Source organism: Akebia trifoliata, chromosome 12, assembly GCF_017979445.1.
Source record: "Akebia trifoliata isolate Shusen 1 chromosome 12, ASM1797944v1, whole genome shotgun sequence".
Classification (NCBI taxonomy): Eukaryota; Viridiplantae; Streptophyta; class Magnoliopsida; order Ranunculales; family Lardizabalaceae; genus Akebia; species Akebia trifoliata.
Genome location: NC_141386.1, coordinates 1,199,767 through 1,223,846, shown reverse-complemented (window position 1 = coordinate 1,223,846; position 24,080 = coordinate 1,199,767). Strand labels below are relative to the sequence as shown.

The 24,080-nt window shown below is 34.4% G+C and overlaps 2 protein-coding genes across 7 annotated transcripts; both read left to right on the top strand.

The window, feature by feature from the left end:
• Positions 1–2,528: 2,528 nt before the first annotated feature.
• On the top strand, positions 2,529–8,863 carry LOC147388490 (putative disease resistance protein At4g27220). 5 transcript variants are annotated; one of them, XM_086419841.1, is made up of 5 exons: positions 2,529–6,408; positions 6,527–6,617; positions 7,352–7,429; positions 7,525–7,793; positions 8,120–8,863. In XM_086419841.1, exons 1-2 carry the CDS (start codon positions 2,698–2,700, stop codon positions 6,539–6,541), a joined length of 3,726 nt encoding a protein of 1,241 aa, XP_086275967.1. In that variant the 5' UTR covers positions 2,529–2,697; the 3' UTR covers positions 6,542–6,617; positions 7,352–7,429; positions 7,525–7,793; positions 8,120–8,863. The 5 variants fall into 5 exon arrangements, with proteins under 5 accessions (XP_086275967.1, XP_086275966.1, XP_086275968.1 ...); XM_086419840.1 differs by having other exon boundaries at positions 7,385–7,429; positions 7,525–7,835; positions 8,120–8,861; XM_086419842.1 differs by having other exon boundaries at positions 7,385–7,429; positions 7,520–7,835; positions 8,120–8,861.
• A 10,213-nt stretch (positions 8,864–19,076) lies between these two features.
• On the top strand, positions 19,077–23,811 carry LOC147388489 (putative disease resistance protein At4g27220). 2 transcript variants are annotated; one of them, XM_086419850.1, is made up of 4 exons: positions 19,077–22,745; positions 22,866–23,001; positions 23,099–23,312; positions 23,509–23,811. In XM_086419850.1, exons 1-2 carry the CDS (start codon positions 19,524–19,526, stop codon positions 22,866–22,868), a joined length of 3,225 nt encoding a protein of 1,074 aa, XP_086275976.1. In that variant the 5' UTR covers positions 19,077–19,523; the 3' UTR covers positions 22,869–23,001; positions 23,099–23,312; positions 23,509–23,811. The 2 variants fall into 2 exon arrangements, with proteins under 2 accessions (XP_086275976.1, XP_086275975.1); XM_086419849.1 differs by having other exon boundaries at positions 23,480–23,811.
• The last annotated feature ends 269 nt before the right edge of the window (positions 23,812–24,080 follow it).

Here is a 24,080-nt window from a genome sequence, read left to right as displayed (position 1 = left end):
GTTGTTTGGTTTCTAAAGCATTTGTTAATAAGTCTTAAGGTTCAATAGTTTAGTTGTAGAGATGATCATCACTACCGTCACCTTTGAAGTTGGTATCACAATGCCCTATGGTTACAAATCAACAAGGATCGCTGATCAACATCAATCCCCATTGCTTGATCGTAGCACTTCTACCCATGAATGAACTCCAACAAAGTTGATGAATTGATCTCTATTTTTAAATAAAAGGATTTTTCCTAAAACATGTTGTATTTAAACATGATTAATAATTGGTGTTACATGATTCAATTATGAGGATCGCGAAAAGTAGTTCAAAACATAGTATTTATCTTAGGAGACCTCAATATATCAATTGATATCTGTGGTTATTTGTCAAAATCCAACCATTATTTGATGGCCATGGTTGAAGTAATTTTTCATGGTCAGAGGACTTTCATACTATAATCACTAACGACGATGAGTGTAAATGTAATAAAAGCATGTTGGGCATATTGCATGGACCAAGGGACCATGTAGAGAAGGGACCGAGGTTTACATTTGAGCTCTTTGTACAGTCATGTTGGTCCAAATGCCACCTCATCCCTCTTGATTTGTGGTTTAAATTGGGTTTGAAAAGAAAAAAAAAAATTTGGGCTAGATTTTGAGTTCGAAAATAAATGATCAATGAACTCCCAAATTTAAAATTTGAATCGAATGATGAAAAAATATCTTTTTTTAAATTTTATGTTTTGGAAGTTTATAAAATTTCATGCTCTACAAACACGGGGCACCTGATGGTGGTTTTGACTTCTACATTGGCAGGTGGTCCATAGAGATAGATGGTCCTTCGGTCCATATAAGTCTCGTTCAACAACCAACGTTAGGGAGTCAACATGAAACTTTATCCCCATCAAAAGTAAAAAAAGGACATGAGGCTAGTTGGGCCACAATCGACGGGTTGAGACCGGGGTTACCTAATTCACTACCAAGGGATCAAATCACGAGCTGGTTCGAACCAAATCAGTTCGAGGTATGGTTCGCTCTTGGTTCGTACCAAACTAATTGCTTTATGTAGAGCTATGCTAAACTTATTCACAAAACACAAAATACTCAATTAACGTGGACGATGCACATAACCATATTTTTTCTCGAGATGCTGGAGTAAAAAAGAACTCTTGACTCTGTGCACAATACCGTCAACTGGGTGGGCTTGCACATAACCGTATCTTTTTTTTTTTTTTTTTACATCCCTCCACATATTGATAATATTAGAGATATCCCCTTAAATGCATAAATTGATAGCATATCTCTTTGACCTCTGTCTTTATTGATAGACTAATAGAAAATGTCTAGATACTTTCATCTTCAACTCGTAAACTTAAAAATATAGGTCTTGCTTGTTTATCCTGCAAAAAGTCGCAAACATAAATTCTTACAATGATTTGCCGAATGCGGTTACTTGGATGTATATATTTTTGTGGGTCTCATCATAAATAATTGTGACATTTCACAAAAATTCATTTAAAATACCATAAATCTTTGTGGAGCAAAAACCTCCACAAAACTTTATGTTTTTATCTTCCTTTTTTTCACACGATCTAAGAACAATCCAGGCTAACCTCTCACTCTCTTTCTCTCTCTCTCTCTCCATCTCTTTGCTCTATCGTACCCCATTATGATTGTTTATGTTTTGGTAAAATGAAAAAATGTTGAAATCGTATATAACTCATTTTCAATTCACGAAATAGTAATTCGCCCTATATTTTTGTTTTATTTTGGCGAATTGCACATACCAATCACCGTAGCACGTGTTAGTAGTTAAATATATTCACTTTTAAAGTGGAGGTGCCTATAGAGATTCGAAGATGTGACTTAGGAGCATATCGAATCGCCTTTACCATCTCAACTAATTCCTGATGGTATAATTTACCCTTTATGAATATCTTAGTTGACAATGAAGGTGCCACTTTGCTAAGTGGTAAGACTTGAGGACAATTGATCCCATAAGCTAAGGTTCAAATCCCCATTAACCAATAATCCCTTGTTTGCTTAATAATAAAAAAAAAGCTTAGTTAGTAGACATATTACCTATCAACCCACTAATATGTATTATGTTAAATATAGGTTCCTTTGCTTATGTTAAAAGTCGGTTTGTATTTGATTTCTACTAATGACAATGGTAGGTTTGAGATTTATTTTATTTTAATTTATTAATTAATTTAGCTTTTTGGTTGGTTTAAATTGGAAGATCTTTCAAATGTTGGTTCAAATGAGTAATCATTTTTAAAATATTAATCCCTTATGGAAATGAATATTGGTTTGTAGTTTTTTAATTTGTTTAAAAATGATGGAATTAAATATCAATTTCTTTAAATTTTAAATTAGATTTTATAGAAAAAATATGATTTTTCAAAGAAAACTTAAATTGCATTATTATTATTAGTATTTATTTTTAATTTTTTTTTAATTTTTATGGTTTTAGGATAACCATCAAGCACAAAATTTTGCATTGGACACAACCAAACACTCTAATTTACAAAATTATGTAAAATCTAATAAACGCAGAACTTTGCAACAACAAAATTTTGCATTTACAGTGATTTCAACTCGTAAACTTCAAAGTATAAGTTTCTAGCAATCTCTCTCTCGGTCGCTTCCTGATACAAAAGCTTCTGACAATCCCCCTTGTTTGCATCTCAAGTAGAAGCAGCAACAGCAATGGATTTCTTTGCTTTACCTATTACAGTAATGGTTGAGATTTCAACAGCTCTTATTCAACGCGAGGTCAGATATCTTGTTCAGTACAAGAGATATCTTGAAACCCTTACAGAGAAAGTCGATGATTTGGGAAGAATAAGAGAAGACATAGAACGATTGGTCCAAACAGCTCAAAGAAGAGGAGATTTGATCAATCCAGTAGTTGAAGCATGGCTAACAAAGGCGGACAAAGTTCGAGATGAGGCGATAGAATTGAATGAGGAATCAAAAGAGATCCATAGTTGGTTCAAAGGGTGGTGTTGCGCTCGTCATGATCTTGGTAAAGAAGCAGACAAGTTGATTTGCATCATAAATGGTCTCTTCAATGAAATGAAACACTTCAGATCTCCTGTATCATTTCCTCCCAAAATTCAAGAATTTGTATCCGAAGAACTTACTGTGTCATCTCAACAAGCAACAATAATGAAGGTCCAAGCTAATTCACTCATTATAGAAGATATTCAGATTTCAATTTCTCTTATCGTGCCTCATGTCAGATATCTTGTTCGTCACAAGAGTAATCTTCAAGACCTTATACCGAAAGTGGACGATTTGGGAAGGATGAGAGACGAAGTAGAACGATTGGTCCAAACAGCTCGGAGGAGAGGAGATTTAATCAATCAAGTAGTTCAAAAGTGGCTAGAAAAGGTGGACAAAGTTCGAGATGAGGCGATAGAATTGAATGTGGAAGCTGAAGAGATCAATAGTTGGTTCAAAGGGTGGTGTTGTGCTCGTCATGATGTGGGTAAAGAAGCAGAGAAGATGATTGGCGTCGTGAACGATCTTTTGAATGAAGGGAAACCCTTCAGAGATCCTGTATCATTTCCTTCAGTTCCTCCCAACATTCAATCCATTCCCAGTACTGGATATTTTCTAGAGTTTGAATCCAGAGAATCTGTCAGGAATCGAATCATCGAGGCGTTGAAGGATGAGAAGATCAAAGTAATTGGTGTATATGGGATGGCTGGGATAGGCAAAACCGTCTTGATTGAACAAATAGGGAAACGATATTTGCAAAGAGACGGCTATGTTCTTTTTGATGAGGTTTTGATGGTGACCGTGTCCCACAAACCAGTCTTGAAAAACATTCAAGGCAAAATTGCTGAGAGATTGGGGATGAAATTTGAAGACAATCAGAGTGAATCGACAAGAGCACAACGGTTATGGATGAGGCTCAAGGATGAGAAGAGGATCCTCATAATCTTAGATGATCTATGGAAGAGATTGGATTTAGCTGCTGTGGGGATCCCTTATGGAGATGACAACAAGGGTTGCAAAGTTGTGCTCACCACGAGAAACCTAAATGTATGTGATCACATGGATGCAAACGTGGTGATTCAAGTTAACGTATTATCAAAACAAGATTCCATGATTCTGTTTCGACGGGTTGCTGGTGCTACTGTGGAATCTCCTACCCTAGACAAATTCGCCATGGGGGTTGTTAATGAATGTGGAGGTTTGCCCTTAGCAATTGTTACGGTTGGAAGGGCATTGCGAAATAAGGACCAATTAGTGTGGGAGGATGCATCTCGACAACTAAGGCAGTCAATGTTCCATGATATGGAGAATATCATCTCTGCGATTAGGTTGAGCTATGAATACTTAGTACGGAAAGAAACCAGAAGATGCTTCTTATTTTGTTGCCTATTCCCTGAAGACTTCAAATTTACCAAGGATGAATTGTTGCTGTATGTGATTGGAGACAAGCTGGTTCGAGGTGTTGCCACTTTAGAGGAGGCAAGGAAAAGATTGCATAGAATGCTTGACATCCTTGTATCTTCATCTTTGTTATTAAAAGAAGATGAAGATGAAAAGGTAATGATGCATAAAGTTGTGCGGGGTGCAGCCATATCAATTGCACATGAAGAAAGCAATGGGTTTATTGTAAAAGCTGGTGTGGGATTGAGACAGTGGCCTGATGCTGAAATTTTAAGGAGATGCATGCATATGTCACTAATCAAAAACGACATCAGTAAGTTCCCTAATCAACCTGAATGCCCCCAACTCTTGACCTTGTTATTGTCACGGAGTTATTCTTTTGAGAGACTGCCTAATAGTTTCTTCGAAAGGATGACATCCCTTGTGACTCTAGATTTAAAACGGACTGATATTTCATCACTACCACCATCACTCTTGTGCCTCGTAAACCTTCGAACACTTCTTCTAGATCAAACTTCATTAAGTGATGTATCTCGAGTTGGAGAACTTGAGGAACTTGAAATTCTCTCTCTAAGTGACAATAAGATCGAAAGGTTGCCGGAAGAAATAGGTCAATTGACCAATCTAAGGTTGTTGGATTTGTCTAAGAATCGCTTTCTTAAAATTGTCCCGCCGAACTTGTTGTCGAGCTTGTCCTGTTTAGAAGAATTATACATGATGGGAAGCTTTGATGGGTGGGAGATCGATGGAATAGGAGAAGTTAGTAAGGCTAGATTAACCGAGCTGGCATCCTTAAAATACTTGACTATTCTGGATCTAGATATAAGTGATGTCAGATGTTTGTCCGAAGAGATCCCCATAAATTTGAGAAACTTGACAAAGTTTCGTATCTGTGGGAGTGGGAGAGGAAGTGAATGGAAGCCTAAATTCCCAAGAGCTATGAGCCTTATTATCACCTCGAATCCACTTTCGAATTGGGTTAAGGTTTTGTTGAAAAAAACAGAAGAGCTCGATATTTACAGTTGCAAAGGTCTCAAGAATATTGTCCAACTTGATAGAGGAAGATTTAATAACTTGAAGTTTCTTCGCATAGGACAATGTCTTGGAATGAGATATCTTATGAGTGTGGTGGAAGAGACTTCAGAAGCTGCATTTAGTAGCTTGGAAGTATTAGACATTTGGAGTATGGATAGTTTAGAGGCTATATATCATGGACCACTCCCAAATGGATTCTTTGTTAAACTAAAACTCCTATCTCTACGTGACTGTAACAAGATCACCAATGTTTTACCTTTTGATTTGTTGGCAAGGATGCAGAATTTGGAAAAATTGGAGGTAGAGACGTGTGATGAGTTGAAAGAGGTATTCGACTCAGAGGAGCTGGAGGAAGGACATACTCTGATCCCAAGTTTAAAAGAGCTATATTTGTATAATCTACCCAGGCTGACCATCATATGGAAGGGAATGTGGAAAATAATACAATCAGAGGTAGGGGAAGAAGATGAAATTATGGAAGAAAAGGTCCTTGAGACCATAAGGCAGTCAAGATCTTATTATATTTCTAGTTCTTTTCCAGCACCTCCAATATTCCCAAATCTAAAAGTGCTGGAAATCTCCAGTTGTCATATGCTAACCTACCTTTTCCCAGTGAAAATTGTTCGAGGTCTGTTGCAACTACAAGTACTTAAAGTTAAATATTGTGAGCAGATTGAGGAAATAATTGTAGGTGAGCTGGGTGAAGAAGACCAAGAAGAGGACAAGATGATACTACCTCAATTGACGGTTCTAGAACTAGTCTACCTACCAAATCTCTCCAGTGTCTACCAACGGGGTTTAAATTTTGATTGGCCTTCTTTGGAAGAACTATGCGTGGAGGAGTGTCCCAGTTTGAACAGGCTTCCTTTAGGCCCTAATAGCGCACCAAAAGTAAAAAAGATTGAAGGAGATAATTTTGAATGGTTTGATTGGGAAGATCCAAGTGTCGAGGCACGCCTACAACCCCTCTTCAATCAGGTAACTTCTTATCTCTTAACCCTTTTTTTGGCTTTAAATTTCATGAAAAATTAGTTTCTAATTTTTCCTATGCAACCTGAAATTAACATGTTTCCCCTGCCCCGTTGCTTGATAACAGAGACATTCACCATAGCTGTTTTCCATTGCCATCTCCCTTGTCCTTGCACTCACCATTGCCATCTTCCTCCCATAACCACAAATCTATTCAGGTTTGAATTCATCTTTTTTCTTCTGAAATTTCAAGATTTATGGTATTTTGTTTAGTTCTTGGATAGTTAGTGAATAAGATTGAAAATTAATTTTCACATGTTAGGATATATTTCTCAGACAAATCTTTCTATTTGATACTGATCAAAACATTTTCATCCAATGATATCTATTGTTATTATTCAAGTTTCTTTCTTTCTGTTTGCATATGGAAATCAAGTGTGTATGAGTGTCACCAATCGAGCTGAAACTGTATCTAGGACCACTAAGGTGTGGGCCAAACATTAGTATTGTTTCAAACTTTGCTGTTTATATTATAAAGAGCAAGCTAATTGTTCATGGGCTTACTGGATCTAAAAGATTATTGGGTGTAGGATAGTTCTCTGTTCTCCTTAAAATATTCAAGCAAACACCTCACTTTTGGTATGAGATACTTGACTTATTTGATTTTATGTATAAAAAGACTGGTATTTGCTTAAAATGTTCAAGCAAACACCTCACTTTTGTATCCTTGAGGACATGAGATTCTTTTTTTGTTGTTGTTGTTGTTGTTGTTGTTGTTTTGGCGGTGGTTGTTCATGTGGTTTGCCATGATCAATATGTTCATATTTATTTCAAAGAGGGCTGGTTGGGCTGTGCATGTGTTTGCTTTTTTTTTTTGTTAATTAGAATCCTTTGATTTGGTTTTCAACCAATTACGATTATGTTCATATTTTTAGAATGAAATATGCTACAGATTCTTTCTTGAATGATTGGTCTCACTCTGCAGCACTAACCCACACGAAGATGACATTAGAAGCGCAAGACAGACCAGGTGAAATTTGTTTTTGTCATTTAATTTCTGCAATCCTCATCTCAGCTTGTCCAATAAAATGTTATATTTTCTAATTTCATCCCCCAAAAGTTCAGGTTGGTGTTTTCTGATCCGCCATGATTCATGCCACCAGAAGCTCTTGAGATCAGAAGAACGACCATGCACAAGTCCATGCACGTACAATTCTTGTAAGGTGTAAGGAATTCACTCTTGGGCTACCAAACTTTTCTATGTCAATGTTGATAAAGAAGAATGGAAGCTCGAGACTCTATGGGACTTTGGCCATCACTCAGAGGTGTCATCTTACATAAAGTTGTTGACTGACTAACTGACAAGATGAGGATTGAGGCCCATGATAACACAAGTACGTGTCATCCTTGTGAACAATCATCGTGCACAAATTCAGGTCTGGATCGTCTCTAGTTCACCGCAAGTATTCCTGGATATTAGTATATTGATACACAAAATCATCTTCTCAAAAATATGAGGATAACAATTAGATTAGATTATGAATAGATCAGATCAAATAGAACTTACCTCTATTTTGAATTCTTTCCATTATTTTAAAAAAGTAAACCATACTAGGATTCTCGTATTTTGGGATCTAATAATCTAAAAACATTTCTTTATCAGTTATTGACTATGATCTAGTAATTCCACAAGAGAACTAACTCCACCTATTGGATGCAGTGTTTGGCCTTGAAGGAAAGGTGGTGTAATCTACTTTGTGACACACAACGACATTGTGTGGTGCTTGAGGAGTTGCTATCTAATGTAGTGGATCGTCTCGTGTTGAAGGGCTTCTGGACAATATTGAGTCACAGCACATGTTATTAATTTTGTTTGTTATTTTAATTCTCTTTTTTATTTTTTATTTTTTATTTTTTTATTACAGATCCAAGACTAGTATTTGTAACATGGGGAATATCTAAGTTATGTTGAGTTCGTTTTTCGTTACAATATCGTTTGGTTATAATCTTTTCAAGTTAGTTTAGTTTCTGAGGCATTAGTTGAGAGTTTCAATACTTGTATTAGCAATTATCTTTGTTTACTAACTGTTGTAAATATCCCATTTTTGCATTTGTCTAATTCGTCATTCGGTTGTTGTGTGTTCCTAATGATGAGCGCAAAATATGCGAAGAATCCGAAAGTTTAAGAATTTCTTTCCCAATTTTGTTGCTTCTATTTCTTTCATCTTTCATACTCGTTACAACTCGACGTAAAAATCATGTATGTTTAGGATCATTATACTTTACACTCGATTTGGCAAGTGTGCACGCTTAGGCTTGCCATACATTTCAATAACATAGAAATCTCGCAATGTTAGGAACATGTGATCTCAAGACTTATAAATCATTGAGACTAGAAGAAATCACACGCTAAAATTTTCAAAAATTTACAAAATGACAAAAATACCTCCTTGGGTCCCATACCTCTGAAAAGTCTTAAAAGTACTTTATTATCCTTAGGATATGATTTCGAGCCTAATGAGACTCAAATAGGTGAAAACAGTGAAGTTTACAAAAAAGTCACAAAAATGATTAAAATACCCTTTGATATTTGAGTTTTACCTAGAGATTTTAATTTTTAGGAAAACATGACTAAAAATAAAAAATTTCAATAAATTTACACACATCAAAAAAATTTAGAAATCTCCATTTAGGAAAATTGAAAATTTAAACATAAAATAACATTGATTAGAATTGTAAAAATTAAAAATTAAAAATTAATCGACCAATCGAATCGAAAATTAAAATTTTATTAACCAATCAAATCAAAGTAAAAAAACTTAATCGACCAATCAAATCGAAAATTAAAATTTACCCAACCAATCCAATTAAAAGCTTGAGACGAACACTAGAATAAATTGTTTAATTTAATTGACCCATCAAAGTGAATGTTACTTAATTGAATTGAATCAAAATTCATCTTCTCACAAATCTACGAATAAAACATATGCCACTATCAAGTTGCAAAACACAAGATCACCCCCTTTATTGTTTTTTCTTAAAAAGAATCCCCACGTAATATAGATTGGGTTTGCCAATAGAATCAAATTTTCTCTCCTAACGTGACCTAGACACAGTTTTATCTCTTCGTTTGTTCTTACAAAATAAGAAGAATAAGAGAAAGAAGATTGTATAAAGGAGAAGAGTCGAACAAGAACAACATGTAAAACACCATCACTCTTTTCATTAACATCACAGCCACACATTCTTCTCCACAACGTCCCTGCAACAACCTCCTTTTTCTTCTTTAATGTCTCTTTCATAGCACCACCACGTTTTCCTTCTTTTCTTCTCTATCAAAGTCCCAACAACAGTACCAGATTTCTACTCTTCTCTATTACAAATCCCATAGCAGCACCACATTTTCTATCCTCTCTTAAAATCTGCAAACAATAGGATCATAGATTCTTTCTCTCTTTAACGTCAACTTTCCATCATACCATTAGTGCCCCTTTCATTCTATTTCGCCGTCTCTCTCAAGCTATCATTGAATTGAGTCTGAAGGAATTGCACCACAACAACCATATTATCATAGAGGTGAGTTTAGCTTTGTTATTTTACTTTATTTATTCTCTTTTGACTTATTTATTCTTCATTCTCCCCATGTTTATTTTCTTTGATATGCCTTTTGCTATTTACCATCATTGATCCATTGCTGACGTTTTCTTATGTTCTTAAGTCCTAATCATCATGTAACTTATAATAAAGGAAGCTTTTTTTCCTTCTTATTTTTTTATACTAATAGGATTGGAAAATACATTTTTCTTTGTTAAGTTCTTTATCATCATGCTTAAATCAAATTTTTGTAGGGTTGCTTGAAATTTTCTAAGTAGAGCGATTCAAATTACTTTAGTAATTTGTATGTTTAGGAATAAAAATTTATTCAATTCGATGGATTTTAATTGTGTGATGATTAAGGATGGATTTATATAGTTTTTTTACTATCCAAACCTGAAACTAACATATTTCCCCTACCCTATCGCTTGTTAACAGTGACTTGCGCCATAGTTGACTCCTTTGTCCCATGGTTGTCACCCTTGTGACAAAAAAAAAAAAAAAGATTTTGAATGAAAATTTTCTCCACAAGCAAGTGCATTAACAAGCCCAGGGAAATTCTTGTGAAGTGTGAGGAGCTCACTCTAAAGAGTAACAAGCTTTCTATGTCAATGTAGATAAGGAAGAGTGGGAGCTGGAGGCCCTATTTGATCTCTATGGGACTTTGGCCATCACTCAGACCATCATTGTAAAGTTGATTGACTGACCGACAAAATGAGGAGCTATCATCGCACAGGTATGGGTCGTCTTGGTAGACACTCATCATGCTCCAAATCATGAACTTTTCATAAACATTAGATCTGATCAATTAGAATTTACCTCGAGTTAGACTTCTTTCCATTTTTTTTTTCTATATAAACCTTATTAGGATTCTTGTAATTTGGGACCTAAACCATTAAAGCTGCTTTCACACTGCCCTATGGTTACAAATCAACTTCAATTACTGATCAACGTCGATCTTGATCATTGCACTAACAAATGTGATTAATTGATCTCTATTTTTTAAAATTCCTAAATCATGTGTGATATGTGATTTCTCTCATGATCAGGGTTAGATTTGTATTCAGTGTTCATGTTTCATGCTCATGTTCGGTTATAAATAATTAGTACTCACCCAAAGACTTTACCAACTAAGTTAGTTGGCACCTGCTTCAATTGAGCTTGAGGCAATATATGAAGGGCTGAGATGTGCGCAAGAGAGAGGCTTTTCAAAAATTATATTTTCTGCAGACCAATATTTCAAGACATTTCGGATAGCTTTGACCATGGTATTTTCGAAATGTGACTAATTTTTTTTTTTGAGAAAATTACTAGAAGGACCCTCACGGAGGGATTTCTTTCTAAGTAACCCCTAAGTTTTGGGCAGAAGCTTGATGGTCCATTTAGTAAACCTTTTTATTTCTTAAGGGTCCCTCATTATTGGTTAAGTCAGCACTTTTTATTTATCGTCGAACTCGCTACTTTTTAGTTATTGTCGAGCTCACTGCTTTTTATTTATTGTTGAGTTCACAACTTTTTTATTTATTGTTGAACTCGCCACTTTTGATTTATTGTCGAGTTCACCACTTTTTATTTATGGGAAATTATTAAAAAAAATCTATTAGAAAAAAGTAAAATTTTTACAGAATCTTTCAAAGGAATCAAAATCGCCCTTTAAGGATCGAGTTAAAAAAAAAAAAAAAAAAATTAAAACATTTAAAATTTTGACTTTTAAAGGGCCAAATTTTGTTTACTATTATAAAATTGAAAATTTCAACTCTTTAAGGGCTGAAAAAAATTATTAAAATTTAAAAAAAAAAATAATCAACAATTGCAGTCGTTAATTTTTTTTTTCTTTTTCTGGCACGTTTAGGAACAATTTTCGATTGCTCCTAATGTCCAGTTTTTGGTGTGATGCCATTTTCAACTTTTTAAAAAATATATTATTATTTTTTTCTCCAAGAAAATGTTAAATATAATCCCCTGAATTCTACTTAATTTTTTTTGAGAAAACCTGACTTTAGTCGATAGGGCAAATCAATATAGATGGCCGCTGTGGATTATTCAATAGCTGGCCACCTCTTAGGTGGCATGCTTGAAGAGCAAAAATATGACGGTTCTTCATCAAGATAAGAAATCATAAACAGTCTCTCAAAAGTTGCACCTGAATGAAAGAAAAGAAATAGAATTTAGGGACCATTCATGAGAGAGGATCTAAAATGAGAATCGAGAACAAGTCCTTTATTATTGTCCTAAAACTCCACAATAAACATCAATATTTCTAGTTTTGGAGAAATCATCTCAACCAATTCAGAGGAATTGAACAAGTCAAAGATGCCAATGGTTGTCAAGAGCAGTAACTTGGCAATTAAAACAAGAATATTTTGAAGCATTAGGAACAGTTGAAAACAGTTATTAAATATGTAAGAAAAAAATAAAAAATAAAAAATAAAAAAGTGGCAGTTGTAATTGTTAACCTCTTTTTAAAAAAAATTCAATAAAAAAAAATATTTCGACCCTTAAAGGGTCGAAAATTTCAAATTTATAAAAAAATTCAGCCCTTAAATGGTCGATTTTGGTTCCTTCTGATAAATAATATAAAATTGTTACTTTAAAAAAAAAAAATTTAATAGGTTTTTTTTATAATTATAATTTCCCCTTTTATTTATCGTCAAACTCCAATTAAAAGTGGTGAACTGACACTACTAAAAATCACTCATTTTTTATTTTTAAGTTTTTCTGACTAAAATATGAGGAAAGATCAACTAAAAACTTGAGATAATGAATTGTTTAGATGATTTCAAACCAAAAGAACCATTCTTGATCGATTTTTATCCTAAATCAAAGAAAAAAAGTGAAAAAATCCTAATTTTTTTATATACATCTACAAAATGTTTGAAAAGTCTCTTGAAAATGATTTCTTCTTCCTTCTTAAATCCTTTCTAACAGACTGGAATCTCCAAAATTCGATTAAAATGTTTAAAAAAAAAAAAGGATGAAAATGGTGAGGTCGAACGGTTAGGGCATTCAATCATGAGAAATGAGGGACATGGGGATTGGGGACTTATTATAAATAAAAGTTTTACTAAATAGACTATTAAAAGAGGCCCTAAAACTTAGGGACTAATTAGAAAGGACTCCTTCCGTCAAATCCTTTAAGTAATTTTTTCATTTCTTTTGGTCGAGGATCATAGGTTGTCAATTGTTTGTATTTTTTAAAGAACTATCGAGCAGACCTATCTATTGCAATTTTATTACAAAAACTCCCTTTCGATCAAGTATGTTACCGAACAAAACCTTACTTTATGAATTAGGCTAACATGACTAATATAGTAAGATTTAAGATCTTACTAAGGGTTGTCTGGCCCACATGGGTTATCCAATTGGCAATTCAACACCACATATTTCTATATTTTATGAAAAAACTTAGATTCAATATGTTTTGAAAATGGATGGACACCAAACTCTCAAATTTAAAACTAAAATTCAATGGTAAAAATTAACTTTAAAAAAAAAAAAAAAAAATTCTAGCGTTCTTAGAATTTTTTCCTTTATAACCCTATGGTATGAGATCATATTTTTGGATGCCAAAAATTTATGCGGTTGTGGAGGGATAAAATCCTCTCCCATCTAGACCGTTTATTTCAAACCAATTAATGGGAATCTTGAGATGGGCTCGTGACATCATTTAAGAGAACTCTATTTAATTAGAAAAAAAATTCCAATTTAAGAGGATTCTTTTCTTTTTAGATAATTATTAATTTAGATAGAGATAAATGGAAAAATTAGAATTTAACTAGAATTACGATTTCTTTTATAGTTTTAGGATTTTTTCTATATAAAGGATTAAAGGTCATTGTAAAAAAGGGATAGGGAATATAGGGAGACCGAGAGAGGAGGTCATGTAACTGAACTTTATTATAGTGGAATAATTCCTCAAGTCCATGGATATAGGCATATTTTTTGAACCACATAAAAAACTCTTGTATTCCTTCTTTTTTTTCTTTATGCTTTTCAATTGTTTTTTGAGTTTAATGGTGTGTTTTTTATTCAACTCATAATCTTAAGTTGTATCACAAAATACACCTTTACAGTGGTCATAATCCTCTGCAAGGTATGTTAAGCAACAAATTAGCGGTATCAACTTGAATTTTATGACATGGATCCCCACTTCAAGAATTACTAGGTAACAAATTAGATAAAGTAAGGCTTGGTGAGTGACAAACTTTATAAAGTGAGATTATGAGATTTCCTTGGAGTTGTTAGAACTCCATGGGAGTTTTGTAATAAAATAGTTAGGTTTGCCGGTTAAATCTATTTTTCTTCTTCTTTTCATATAAATGAGGAGAAGTTCAACTCTTTAGTCTAATATGTCACATCACATCTTTTCACTGTGTTGAAGAGGTAATTGTTTATTATTTTTTAAAGACGGAGAAGAGCGACCAAAGGGAGAAAAGCTGGCTAACCTCTTGTTTAAAGACCGTAGGGAAGAGGAATAGCTAAAATTGTCTTGTTTTTCATGAAAAAGGTTGAATGTGAACAATGATATTTCCATTGAAATTGCCATATTTCCTTATTTTTTAGGGAAAATTATGAAAAAAATCCAAAAAGAATTGATCAAAAAGAATTTAATTTTAAAAAAATTAGAAAAAAGAAAAAATTCGGTCATTGAAAGACTGGTTTCTTCTCTCTCCTCTACATTTTAAAAAAAATTGATTTTTTTTTTTAAATATCGATCATTGAAAGATCGATTTCTTCTCTCTCTTCACTTCTCTCTCCTCTACATTTAAAAAAAAATCGATTTTTTTTTAAAATACCGGTTATTGAAAGACCGGTTTCTTCTCTCTCGTCACTTCTCTCTCTTTTACATTTTAAAAAAAGGGAAAATTATGAAAAAAAATAAAAAAAAATAAAATAAATTATAGTGATTATGATTATGATATTCATAAGAATCAAACCGAAACCGATCCATTGACACCCCTAATGTTCACGAAGTTGGTCACTTTTACATATTATTTATTTAATCATTTTTTCATCCCTTTTTCTTATTCTACATAATATGCCATCGCTTTTTAAAGTTAACAATAAATGATGAGATGGTAGTTAAACTCTCCCAAGTCCCAACCCTTCATACATAACGGTACAAGCTAGGCTATTTACACCCACCATTTGTGCTCATTGCATTTACTTATAACCATAGTCACAAAAATTGGTGAATTAAAAAAAAAAATACATTTTAAATGCGATTTGCAATTTCTCTCTTTTTTTAAACGTGGGATTTAATGTATGATAGAATTTGGTAATTCATAAATGTAGAAATATGTGATTTGATGATGATAATTTGATTTTAAGAATTTTTATTAGATATATATTTTTTCATAATTTTTATTAGACATATTAATCTTGAATGTAGAGGAGAGAGAAGAAATCGGTCTTTCAATGACTGGTATTTTTAAAAAAAATTCGATTTTTTTTAAATGTAGAGGAGAGAGAAGTGAAGAGAGAGAAGAAATCGGTCTTTCAATGATCGGATTTTTATTTTTTTTCTAATTTTTCAAAATTAGATTCTTTTTGATAAATAAATTTTTTTTTTTAAAGATTTTTTTTCATAATTTTCCCTATTTTTTATTGGAAAATTGCAAAGTAATGTGGAAAGGAATAGTTAAAATTGTCTCGTTTTTTGTGTAAAAGATTGAACGTGAACAATGGCATTTCCATTGAAATTGTCATCTTCTCTTATTTGTTTATTGGAAAGTTGCATAGTAATGTGAAGAGGAATAATTAAAATTGTCTTGGTTTTTGTGAAAAAGATTGAATATGAACAGTGGCATTTCCATTGAAATTGTCTTCTTCCCTTATTTGTTTATTGAAAAGTTGCACAGTAATGTGAAGAGGAATAGTTAAAATTGCCTTGTTTTTCATGAAAAAGGTTGAATGTGAACGGTGGCTTTTTCATTGAAATTGTCACCCACCTTTATTTTTTTATTGGAAAGTTGCATAGTAATGTAAAGAGGAATGGCTAAAATTATCTTGTTTTTCGTGGGTTGAATGCGAAAGGTGACATTTCCATTGAAATTGTCATCCTCCCTTGTTTTTTATTGGGAAGTTGCATAATAATGTGAAGAGGAATAGCTAAAATTGTCTTGTTTTTCATGGGAAAGGATGATTGTGAATGGTGACATTTCCTTGAAATTGTCGTCATCCCTTGTTTAATAGAAAGTTGCATAGTAATGTCAAGAAGAATCGCTAAAATTGTCTTGTTTTTCGTGGGAAAAAGGTTGATCGTGAATGGTGACATTTCCATTGAAATTGTCATCCTCCCTTATTTTTTATTGGAAAATTGCACAATAATGTGAAAGAACACATCACACCACCTTAATGGGGGTATGGTAAGGGGATAATTTTTTATTCTTTGTTTATAAAGAGAGAATAGTAGTTAACATTTTAATCATGTTCAAACATAGGTTTGTTTTCATAATATAATCATTGGATCCGATTTTAATCTGATCAGACTAAAGTTAATTTGAAATCGATCAAAAATTTCATGGGATCTTTAAGCTCAATCTGAAAATCTAAAATCCTGATCCAAACCTTTTTATTTTTTATTTTTTTGGGGATAGGAACAAATCAAATACTGGTTCAAATCTGGATCATTGCCAGCTCTACCTCGAAATAGCTTTTTGTGGCTTTGGTCATTTTGTCAAAATTCAATGAAGCTATTTTTCACAAGTAATAGGGTGACATTATTTGCACGCACGAAAAGTACTCTATGTACCCACTTGAAATTAAGATGTAAAAATTTAAATTTACATCTATGCCCTTTTTTGAAATTCTCTTTGCACACACCCTAATATACCAAACAAAAAACTCATTTCTTATATACATAGGGTGACGTTCGGGGGCCCTAAATTAAGAGAGCCAAACATTGTGCCAAACATTTTTTCAATGTATGTGTTAATAGTTTTGGAATTGGCTGATTTTTAGTGAGGATGATCTCCTTGATGAAAAAGATCATCCTCACCAAAAATCAGCTCATTCCAAAACTTCTAACCCCATCAAAAGTGGTTTGCAAAAAATGGATGGTCCATGATTTTTCAACTTGTAAATTAGGATTAGAAGTTTCAAAATGAACTGATTTTTGGTGAGGATGATCCCTTCACCTTTCACCATAGAGATCATCATCACAAAAAAATCACTTGATTCCAAAACTTCTAATCCCTATTTTGAAAAATGTTACCACAATGTTTGGCTTTCTTTAAGGCCTTCGAACACACACACACACACACACACACACATACACACACATTAATCTTCAACCCTAATTTAACTACCAAAAACTTAAACTTCAAATTCAACGGTCCGACAGATTAGAAAAAAATGGTCCGACTGATTCTCTACTATCTAAAGTTAAAGTAACAGACACAAAAATCGAGATCAAGATTGTACTTGGCTCGTTATTAATAAAAATACAATGTAAAATCAGTAAAAAATACTTTAATTACTAACTTAGTAATATTTTAAATCTTACTAAGAGTCGTTGAGCCCACATGAATTATCACATTAACAATCGAACACGACGTTTTTCTAGATTTTATGGAAAAAACACATACTCACAAAAAATAAATTTTAAAAAATATCTTTTGAGCTTGATCCAAGATGTTGAAAATGGACAGTTACCGAACTCCCAAAACTTAAACTTCAAATTCAACTGTGAAAAATAATGATTTTTTTTCTAGAGATCTTAGAATTCCATTCTTTACGAGCCCTATGACATTGGTTCATGTTTTTGGATTCCAAAACGTGGGGTCAAGACTCTTATTAAGATTTAAGTCATTTTTCAACAGATGAAAGATTTTGTTGAGTCTGTTGGATTACTCAATAAATTTTAGGATAACTAAGATAACATTTGTCAGATTTTGACAAAATATGCTCTTTATTCTAAAGAGCATTCTTAGAGATGCTCTTTGTGCAAGGGAACTCCTGAAGCACTAAGAAATGTTGGGTCACAACTGTAGTTAGAGAATAGGGGAAGTTATATTAACGTGTCACTCACTTGTAAGGATGGGTCAAAGTTAAAATCAAAGGGATTTTTCTCAAAACGTGTGCAACTTATGTCCAAATTCCAATTTCAATATATTGTTCATTTTAATTTTCAAAACATGTATTTCAAGTGAGTTCATCACTTTTATAATCATTGAAATTGCTGGTACATCTACAAATTCATAGATATTTAAAGTGATGAATTTAGAAGTTTGTAGATTATAAAAATGACAAAGTTAGTGAAATTTTAATAAGCATTAGGGCATTTTGGGATGCAATGTAAAAAGTAGAAAGTAACTTTAGAAGAAAGTAGAAAGTAACTTTGGAAGAAAGTTTAAAATAAAATAAAAAATTCTAATATTAACATTGGTACTATCGATATCAATATTTGTATTATGACCAAAAAAAAAAAATTGAACTCGGCGATAAAAATAGTGAATTTTAAAATAAAAAATGTTGCAACACGACACTACAAAGTGACTCAGATTTTGTTCATTTTTTCGACCTTGACACTAGATAGATCTTTTTGAAATACCTAAAATGCATATATTATTGTTGTGAAACCTACACTCAAATCAAACATTACATTGAAATCTTCAAAACTTTAGAATGCCAACTTCATTTGTCACTTTTTGTTTCAAATCGTCGAAATATACATCCAAGTGTCAAAATTAGGAGTATATCATCCATAGTAAGAATCATTGGTAACGAGATAATAAAAAAAAAAGTTAATTTAGGTACTCCCAAAACCATTATAAATTAAAGAGTCATGATGAATGCACATGGTCAAGGTACGTGGCTGATGTGGCAAGGACATAAAATCATGGATTGTTTTCATTAGGATACATAGGAAAAAGATGTGTGGTTCTGTGTCCTTGCCACCTCAACCACGTATCCAACCGCATGCATTCACCATTATTTTCAATTAAAGGGAGATGAGGTTGAGGGACTATTAGAAATGGACCATCAAGATACAGTCCAAAACTCTGAGTAGTACTTAGAGATAAAACTCTCCCACATGGTAGTAGCCAAGTTGAATCTCCTCATCATATCAAATGGACTTCAGGTACAGAATCATAAATTTGAAAATAAAGAGGTGTATAAAGTATTTAAAAAAAGTTCAGAGGAGTAGACTCTAAAATCTAAAACACCAGTTTCTCAACCCTGGGGATCCCATACTTTCTCTCAGTCCTCTCTCTTGTAACCAGTAACCCAAACAGAGTGTTTTGGTGTGTATGCGCTACTTCCAGCTCCACACCCTCACCTCCCTCCAGTTTAAACCTCTGAATTTCTCCCTAAAATCATTCATCTTCAAGTTCTTCGACCATACAACTAACCATAATTTTCCCCCACTCAGAGATTCTCTTCTCAAACAATCCCTACCCCTCACCCCTTTCTCACAGTTTTTTTTTTTTCCTTACCAACTCTAACTAACTCCCCCTCTCTCTCTCTGAAACAAAGCTTCTCATCATTCCCCCTCGTTTGCGTCTCAAGCAGAAGCAGCAACAGAAATGGAGCTAGTTGTTGAATCTTTTGTCAAGAGTACAGTTGATGCTTTTGTCCCTGACAAGAGACATTTTCAATCCCTTATGCAGAAAGTGGACAATTTGGGAAAGATAACAGAGGAGGTAGAACAATTGGTCCAAATAGCTCAGAGGAAAGGAGATATTATCAATCCAGTAGTTGAAGCGTGGCTAGAAAAGGTTCACAAATTTCGACGTGAGGAAATAGCATTTGAAGTGAGATCCGAAAATATCCATGGCTGTTTCAAACGGTTGTTTTCCACTCTTCGTTTAAATATTACATCAAGGAATTTGTTTTTCATCGCAGAAGATCTCCTAAATGAACGACGATCCTTCAGTTCCATATCATATCCTGCACTTCCTCCCAGTAGCATTCAATCCATTATTTCCAGTAGTACTGGATATTTTCTGGATTTTGAATCCAGAGAATCTGTCAAGAACCAAATCATCGAAGCGTTGAAGGATGAGAACATCAAAGTAATTGGTGTATATGGGATGGCTGGGGTAGGCAAAACCACCTTGATGAAACAAGTTGAAACATTAGTGCGTCAAGAATATCTTTATGACGAGGTTCTAATCGTGACCGTGTCTCATAATCCAGTCTTGAAAAACATTCAAGATGAAATCGCAGAGAGACTCGGGATGAGATTTGAACAGGAGAGCGAACGAATGAGAGCACGAAAGCTATGGATGAGATTGGAGCAGGAGAAACGGGTCCTCATAATCTTGGATGATCTGTGGAAGCGTCTGGATTTAGCTGATGTGGGAATCCCTTACGGAGATTACCACAAGGGTTGCAAAATTGTGATAACCACGAGAAACCTAAATCTATGTGGTCACATGGATGCAAACTTGAGGATTGAAGTTAATCTACTATCGAAAAAGGATTCATGGAATCTGTTCCGACAGGCTGTCAGTGATACCATAGAATCTCCTGCCTTGATCAAATTCGCTACGGAGGTTCTTAATCAATGTGGAGGTTTGCCTTCTGCGATTATGACAGTTGGAAGGGCGTTGCAAAAAAAGGACCAAATTGTATGGGAGGATGCAGCTCGACAAATGAGGCAGTCTACGTTCCATGATATGCAGATTGTCAACTCCTCGATCAGGTTGAGCTACGACTACTTGGTAAGGGAAGAAACCAAAAGATGCTTCTTATTTTGTTGTCTTTTCCCCAGAGGCTTGAAATTTACCAAGGATGACTTGTTGTTGTACGTGATGGGAGACGAGCTTCTTCGAGATGAAGCCACCTTAGAGGAAGCAAGGAATAGATTGCATGGGATGCTTGACGTCCTTGTATCTTCATGTCTCTTATTAAAAGAAGAAGAGGATGGAAAGGTAATGATGCATGAAGTTGTTCGGAGTGCAGCCATATCAATTGCACATGAAGAAATCAATGGGTTTATCGTTAAAGCCGATGTGGGTTTGAGACGCTGGCCAGATGCAGAAAATTTAAGGAGATTCATGCACATGTCTCTGATCAAAAACAAAATCAGTAAGTTCCCTAATCAACCTGAATATCAACGACTCTTGACCTTGTCATTGTCACGGAGTTTTTCTTTTGAGAGACTGCCTGATGGGTTCTTTGAAAGGATGACATCCCTTGTAACTCTAGATCTAAAAAGGACTGATATTTCATCACTACCACCATCACTCTCGTGCCTCGTGAACCTTCGAACACTTCTTCTAGATCATACTTCACTAATTGATATATCTCTAGTTACAGAACTGAAGGAACTCGAAATACTCTCTCTAAGCAACAACAAGATAGAAAGATTGCCGACAGAAATGGGGAAGTTGACCAATCTAAAGTTGCTAGATTTGTCAAAGAACCGCCTTCTTAAAACTATCCCACCCAAAGTGTTTTCGAGCTTCTCTTGTTTAGAAGAATTATATATGATGGGAAGTTTTGATGCGTGGGAGATTGATGGAATAGGAGATGGATGTAAAGCTAGATTAACCGAGTTTGCATCCTTAAAATTCTTGACTATTCTAGATATAGATATAAGTGATGTCAGATGTTTCTCCAAAGATATCTCCATAAATTTGGGAAACTTGACCAAGTTTCGTATATGTGGGAGTGGGAGAGGTAGCGAATGGAAGCCTAAATTCCCGAGGGCAATGAGACTAAATATCACATCAGCTCCACTTTCAAATTGGGTTAAACTGTTATTGAATCAAACAGAAGAGCTCGATCTTTACGATTGCCCGCATCTCAAGAATATTGTCCAACTTGATAGAGGAAGATTTAACATCTTGAAGTTTCTTTGCATAAGACAATGTATTGGAACGAGATATCTTATGAGTGTGGTGGAGGAGCCTTCGGAAGCTGCATTTAGTAACTTGGAGGTATTAGACATTCAGAGTATGAATAATTTAGAGGCAATTCATTTTGGACCACTCCCAAATGGATTCCTTGAGAAGCTAAAACTGTTATCTCTACGTGATTGTATCAAAATCACCAATGTTTTATCTTCTGATTTGTTGGCAAGGATGCAAAATTTGGAGAAATTGGAGGTAGAGATGTGTGATGAGTTGAAAGAGGTATTTGACTCAGAGGAGCTTGAGGAAGGGCATGCTTCAATCCCCAACTTAAAAGAGCTACATTTACATGATCTACCGAAACTGACAACCATATGGAAGGGAATGTGGAAAATAATACAATCAGAGGAAAATGAAGAAGAGGATGAAATTATCGAAGAGGAGGTCCTTGAGACTACAGCTACTTCATCCACCAGATTAAGGGAGATCAAATATTACTATGTCTCTAGCAATTTTCAATCATCTCCAATCTTCCCAAATCTAAAAGTGCTGGAAATCTCGAGTTGTCATACGCTAAAGCACCTCTTCCCAATAGAACTAGTTCGAGACTTGCTCCTACTACAAGTACTTAAAATTAAAAATTGCGAGGAGATGGAGGAGATAATTTTAAGCGCTGAAGCAGAGGAAGAGGACAACAGGGTACTCCCTCAATTGAAGAGCCTGGAACTAGTCTATCTACCAAAGCTCTCCAATGTGCACCAAAGGGGTTTACTTTTTGAATGGCCTTCCTTAGAAGAACTACACTTGGAGGAGTGTCCAAATTTGAGCAGGCTCCCTTTAGGCCACTGGAGTGCACCCAAACTAAGAAAGATTGAAGGAGTTAATGTTGAATCGCTTGATTGGGAAGACCCAACGGTCAGGGAACGCCTACAACCCCTTTTCAAGGAGGTAATTCTTTTGGCTTAACCCTTCTGTTTCACCTTTAAATTTCATAAAACTAGATTTACATTTTTTTCTAAAATAAATCTGAAATTAATATCTTGTCCCTTGCGCATTGCCTGTTAACAGTGACATTTTCCATAGCTGTCCCTTCTGTCCTCGTGGTTGCCATTGCCGTTACACTTTCTTTGCACTCACTATCACCATCGTCCTCACAGAAATGAGAGATCCTTCTTACACCCATTTGACCAAAAATGATATTCAGGTCTGAGTTCATCTTTTTTGTTTTTAAATTTGGTGGAGATTTGTAGGTTTTTTGTTTTTATGCCATCATATTTTCCATGCCTCACTGCAAAAATCAGGTTGAGATTGCAAGGAAGTCCGTGAACAAGACCATGACGATTCTTGTGAAGCATGGGGAGCTCACTCTGGAGGGTATCAAGATTTTCTATGTCAATGTAGATAAGGAAGAGTGGAAGCTGGAGACACTATGGGATCTCGATGGGCCTTTGGCCATCACTCAAGAGCGTCATCTTACGTAAAGTCGACATAAATACTCACTATGCACGAATTCAGGTCTGGGTCCTCTCTAATTCTTAACAAGTATCCTTAGTCATGGGTTCAAGTCTAGCTTACCCATAAAAATATAAATAAACACTTATAAGGATTCTTGTAATTTGGGTTCTAGTAATCTAAAATTATGTTTTCATCGATCATTAACTATGATCTGTAAACTCAACCAGATAACTACATTCCACTGAATCGGATGCAGTAAGTTGGCTTGGAGGAAAGGCGTTGTAATCAACTTTGTGACACACGAAGACGTTTATGAAATCCAAAGGTTTTATAATGTGGTGATCGATGAGTTAGTTGCCATCTAATGTTGCAGATCTTCTCTTTTATTGGAGAGCTTTGTGTCAATTGAGTCACAGCAGCACGAACTATAAATTTTATCTGTTGCTAAAATTCTCTTTCATGATTTATGATTGTGTATGATCTATGGTTAATCTTGATTTACACTTGTGATTAACAATAGATTTTTTTTTTATCAATGATCACGATAGGTTATCATATCTCTTAAGTTATTTCTTTTAGTATGATTTTATTGTTGGGGATGCAAAAAGTAGTTCAAAATATAATGTATGCCTCACGAAGACCTCAAAATATCAATTGATGGCTCGGCTCTGGTCATTTTGCCAAAATCTAACAGTTTTGAAGCTTTTTTTTCCCTAGCTAGTTAGCAAACTATTTAAATAAATCAGGTTTAGCTACGATTGCGTGGTAAGGGAAGAAACCAAAAGATGCTTCTTATTTTGTTGTCTTTTCCCAGGAGACTTCAAATTT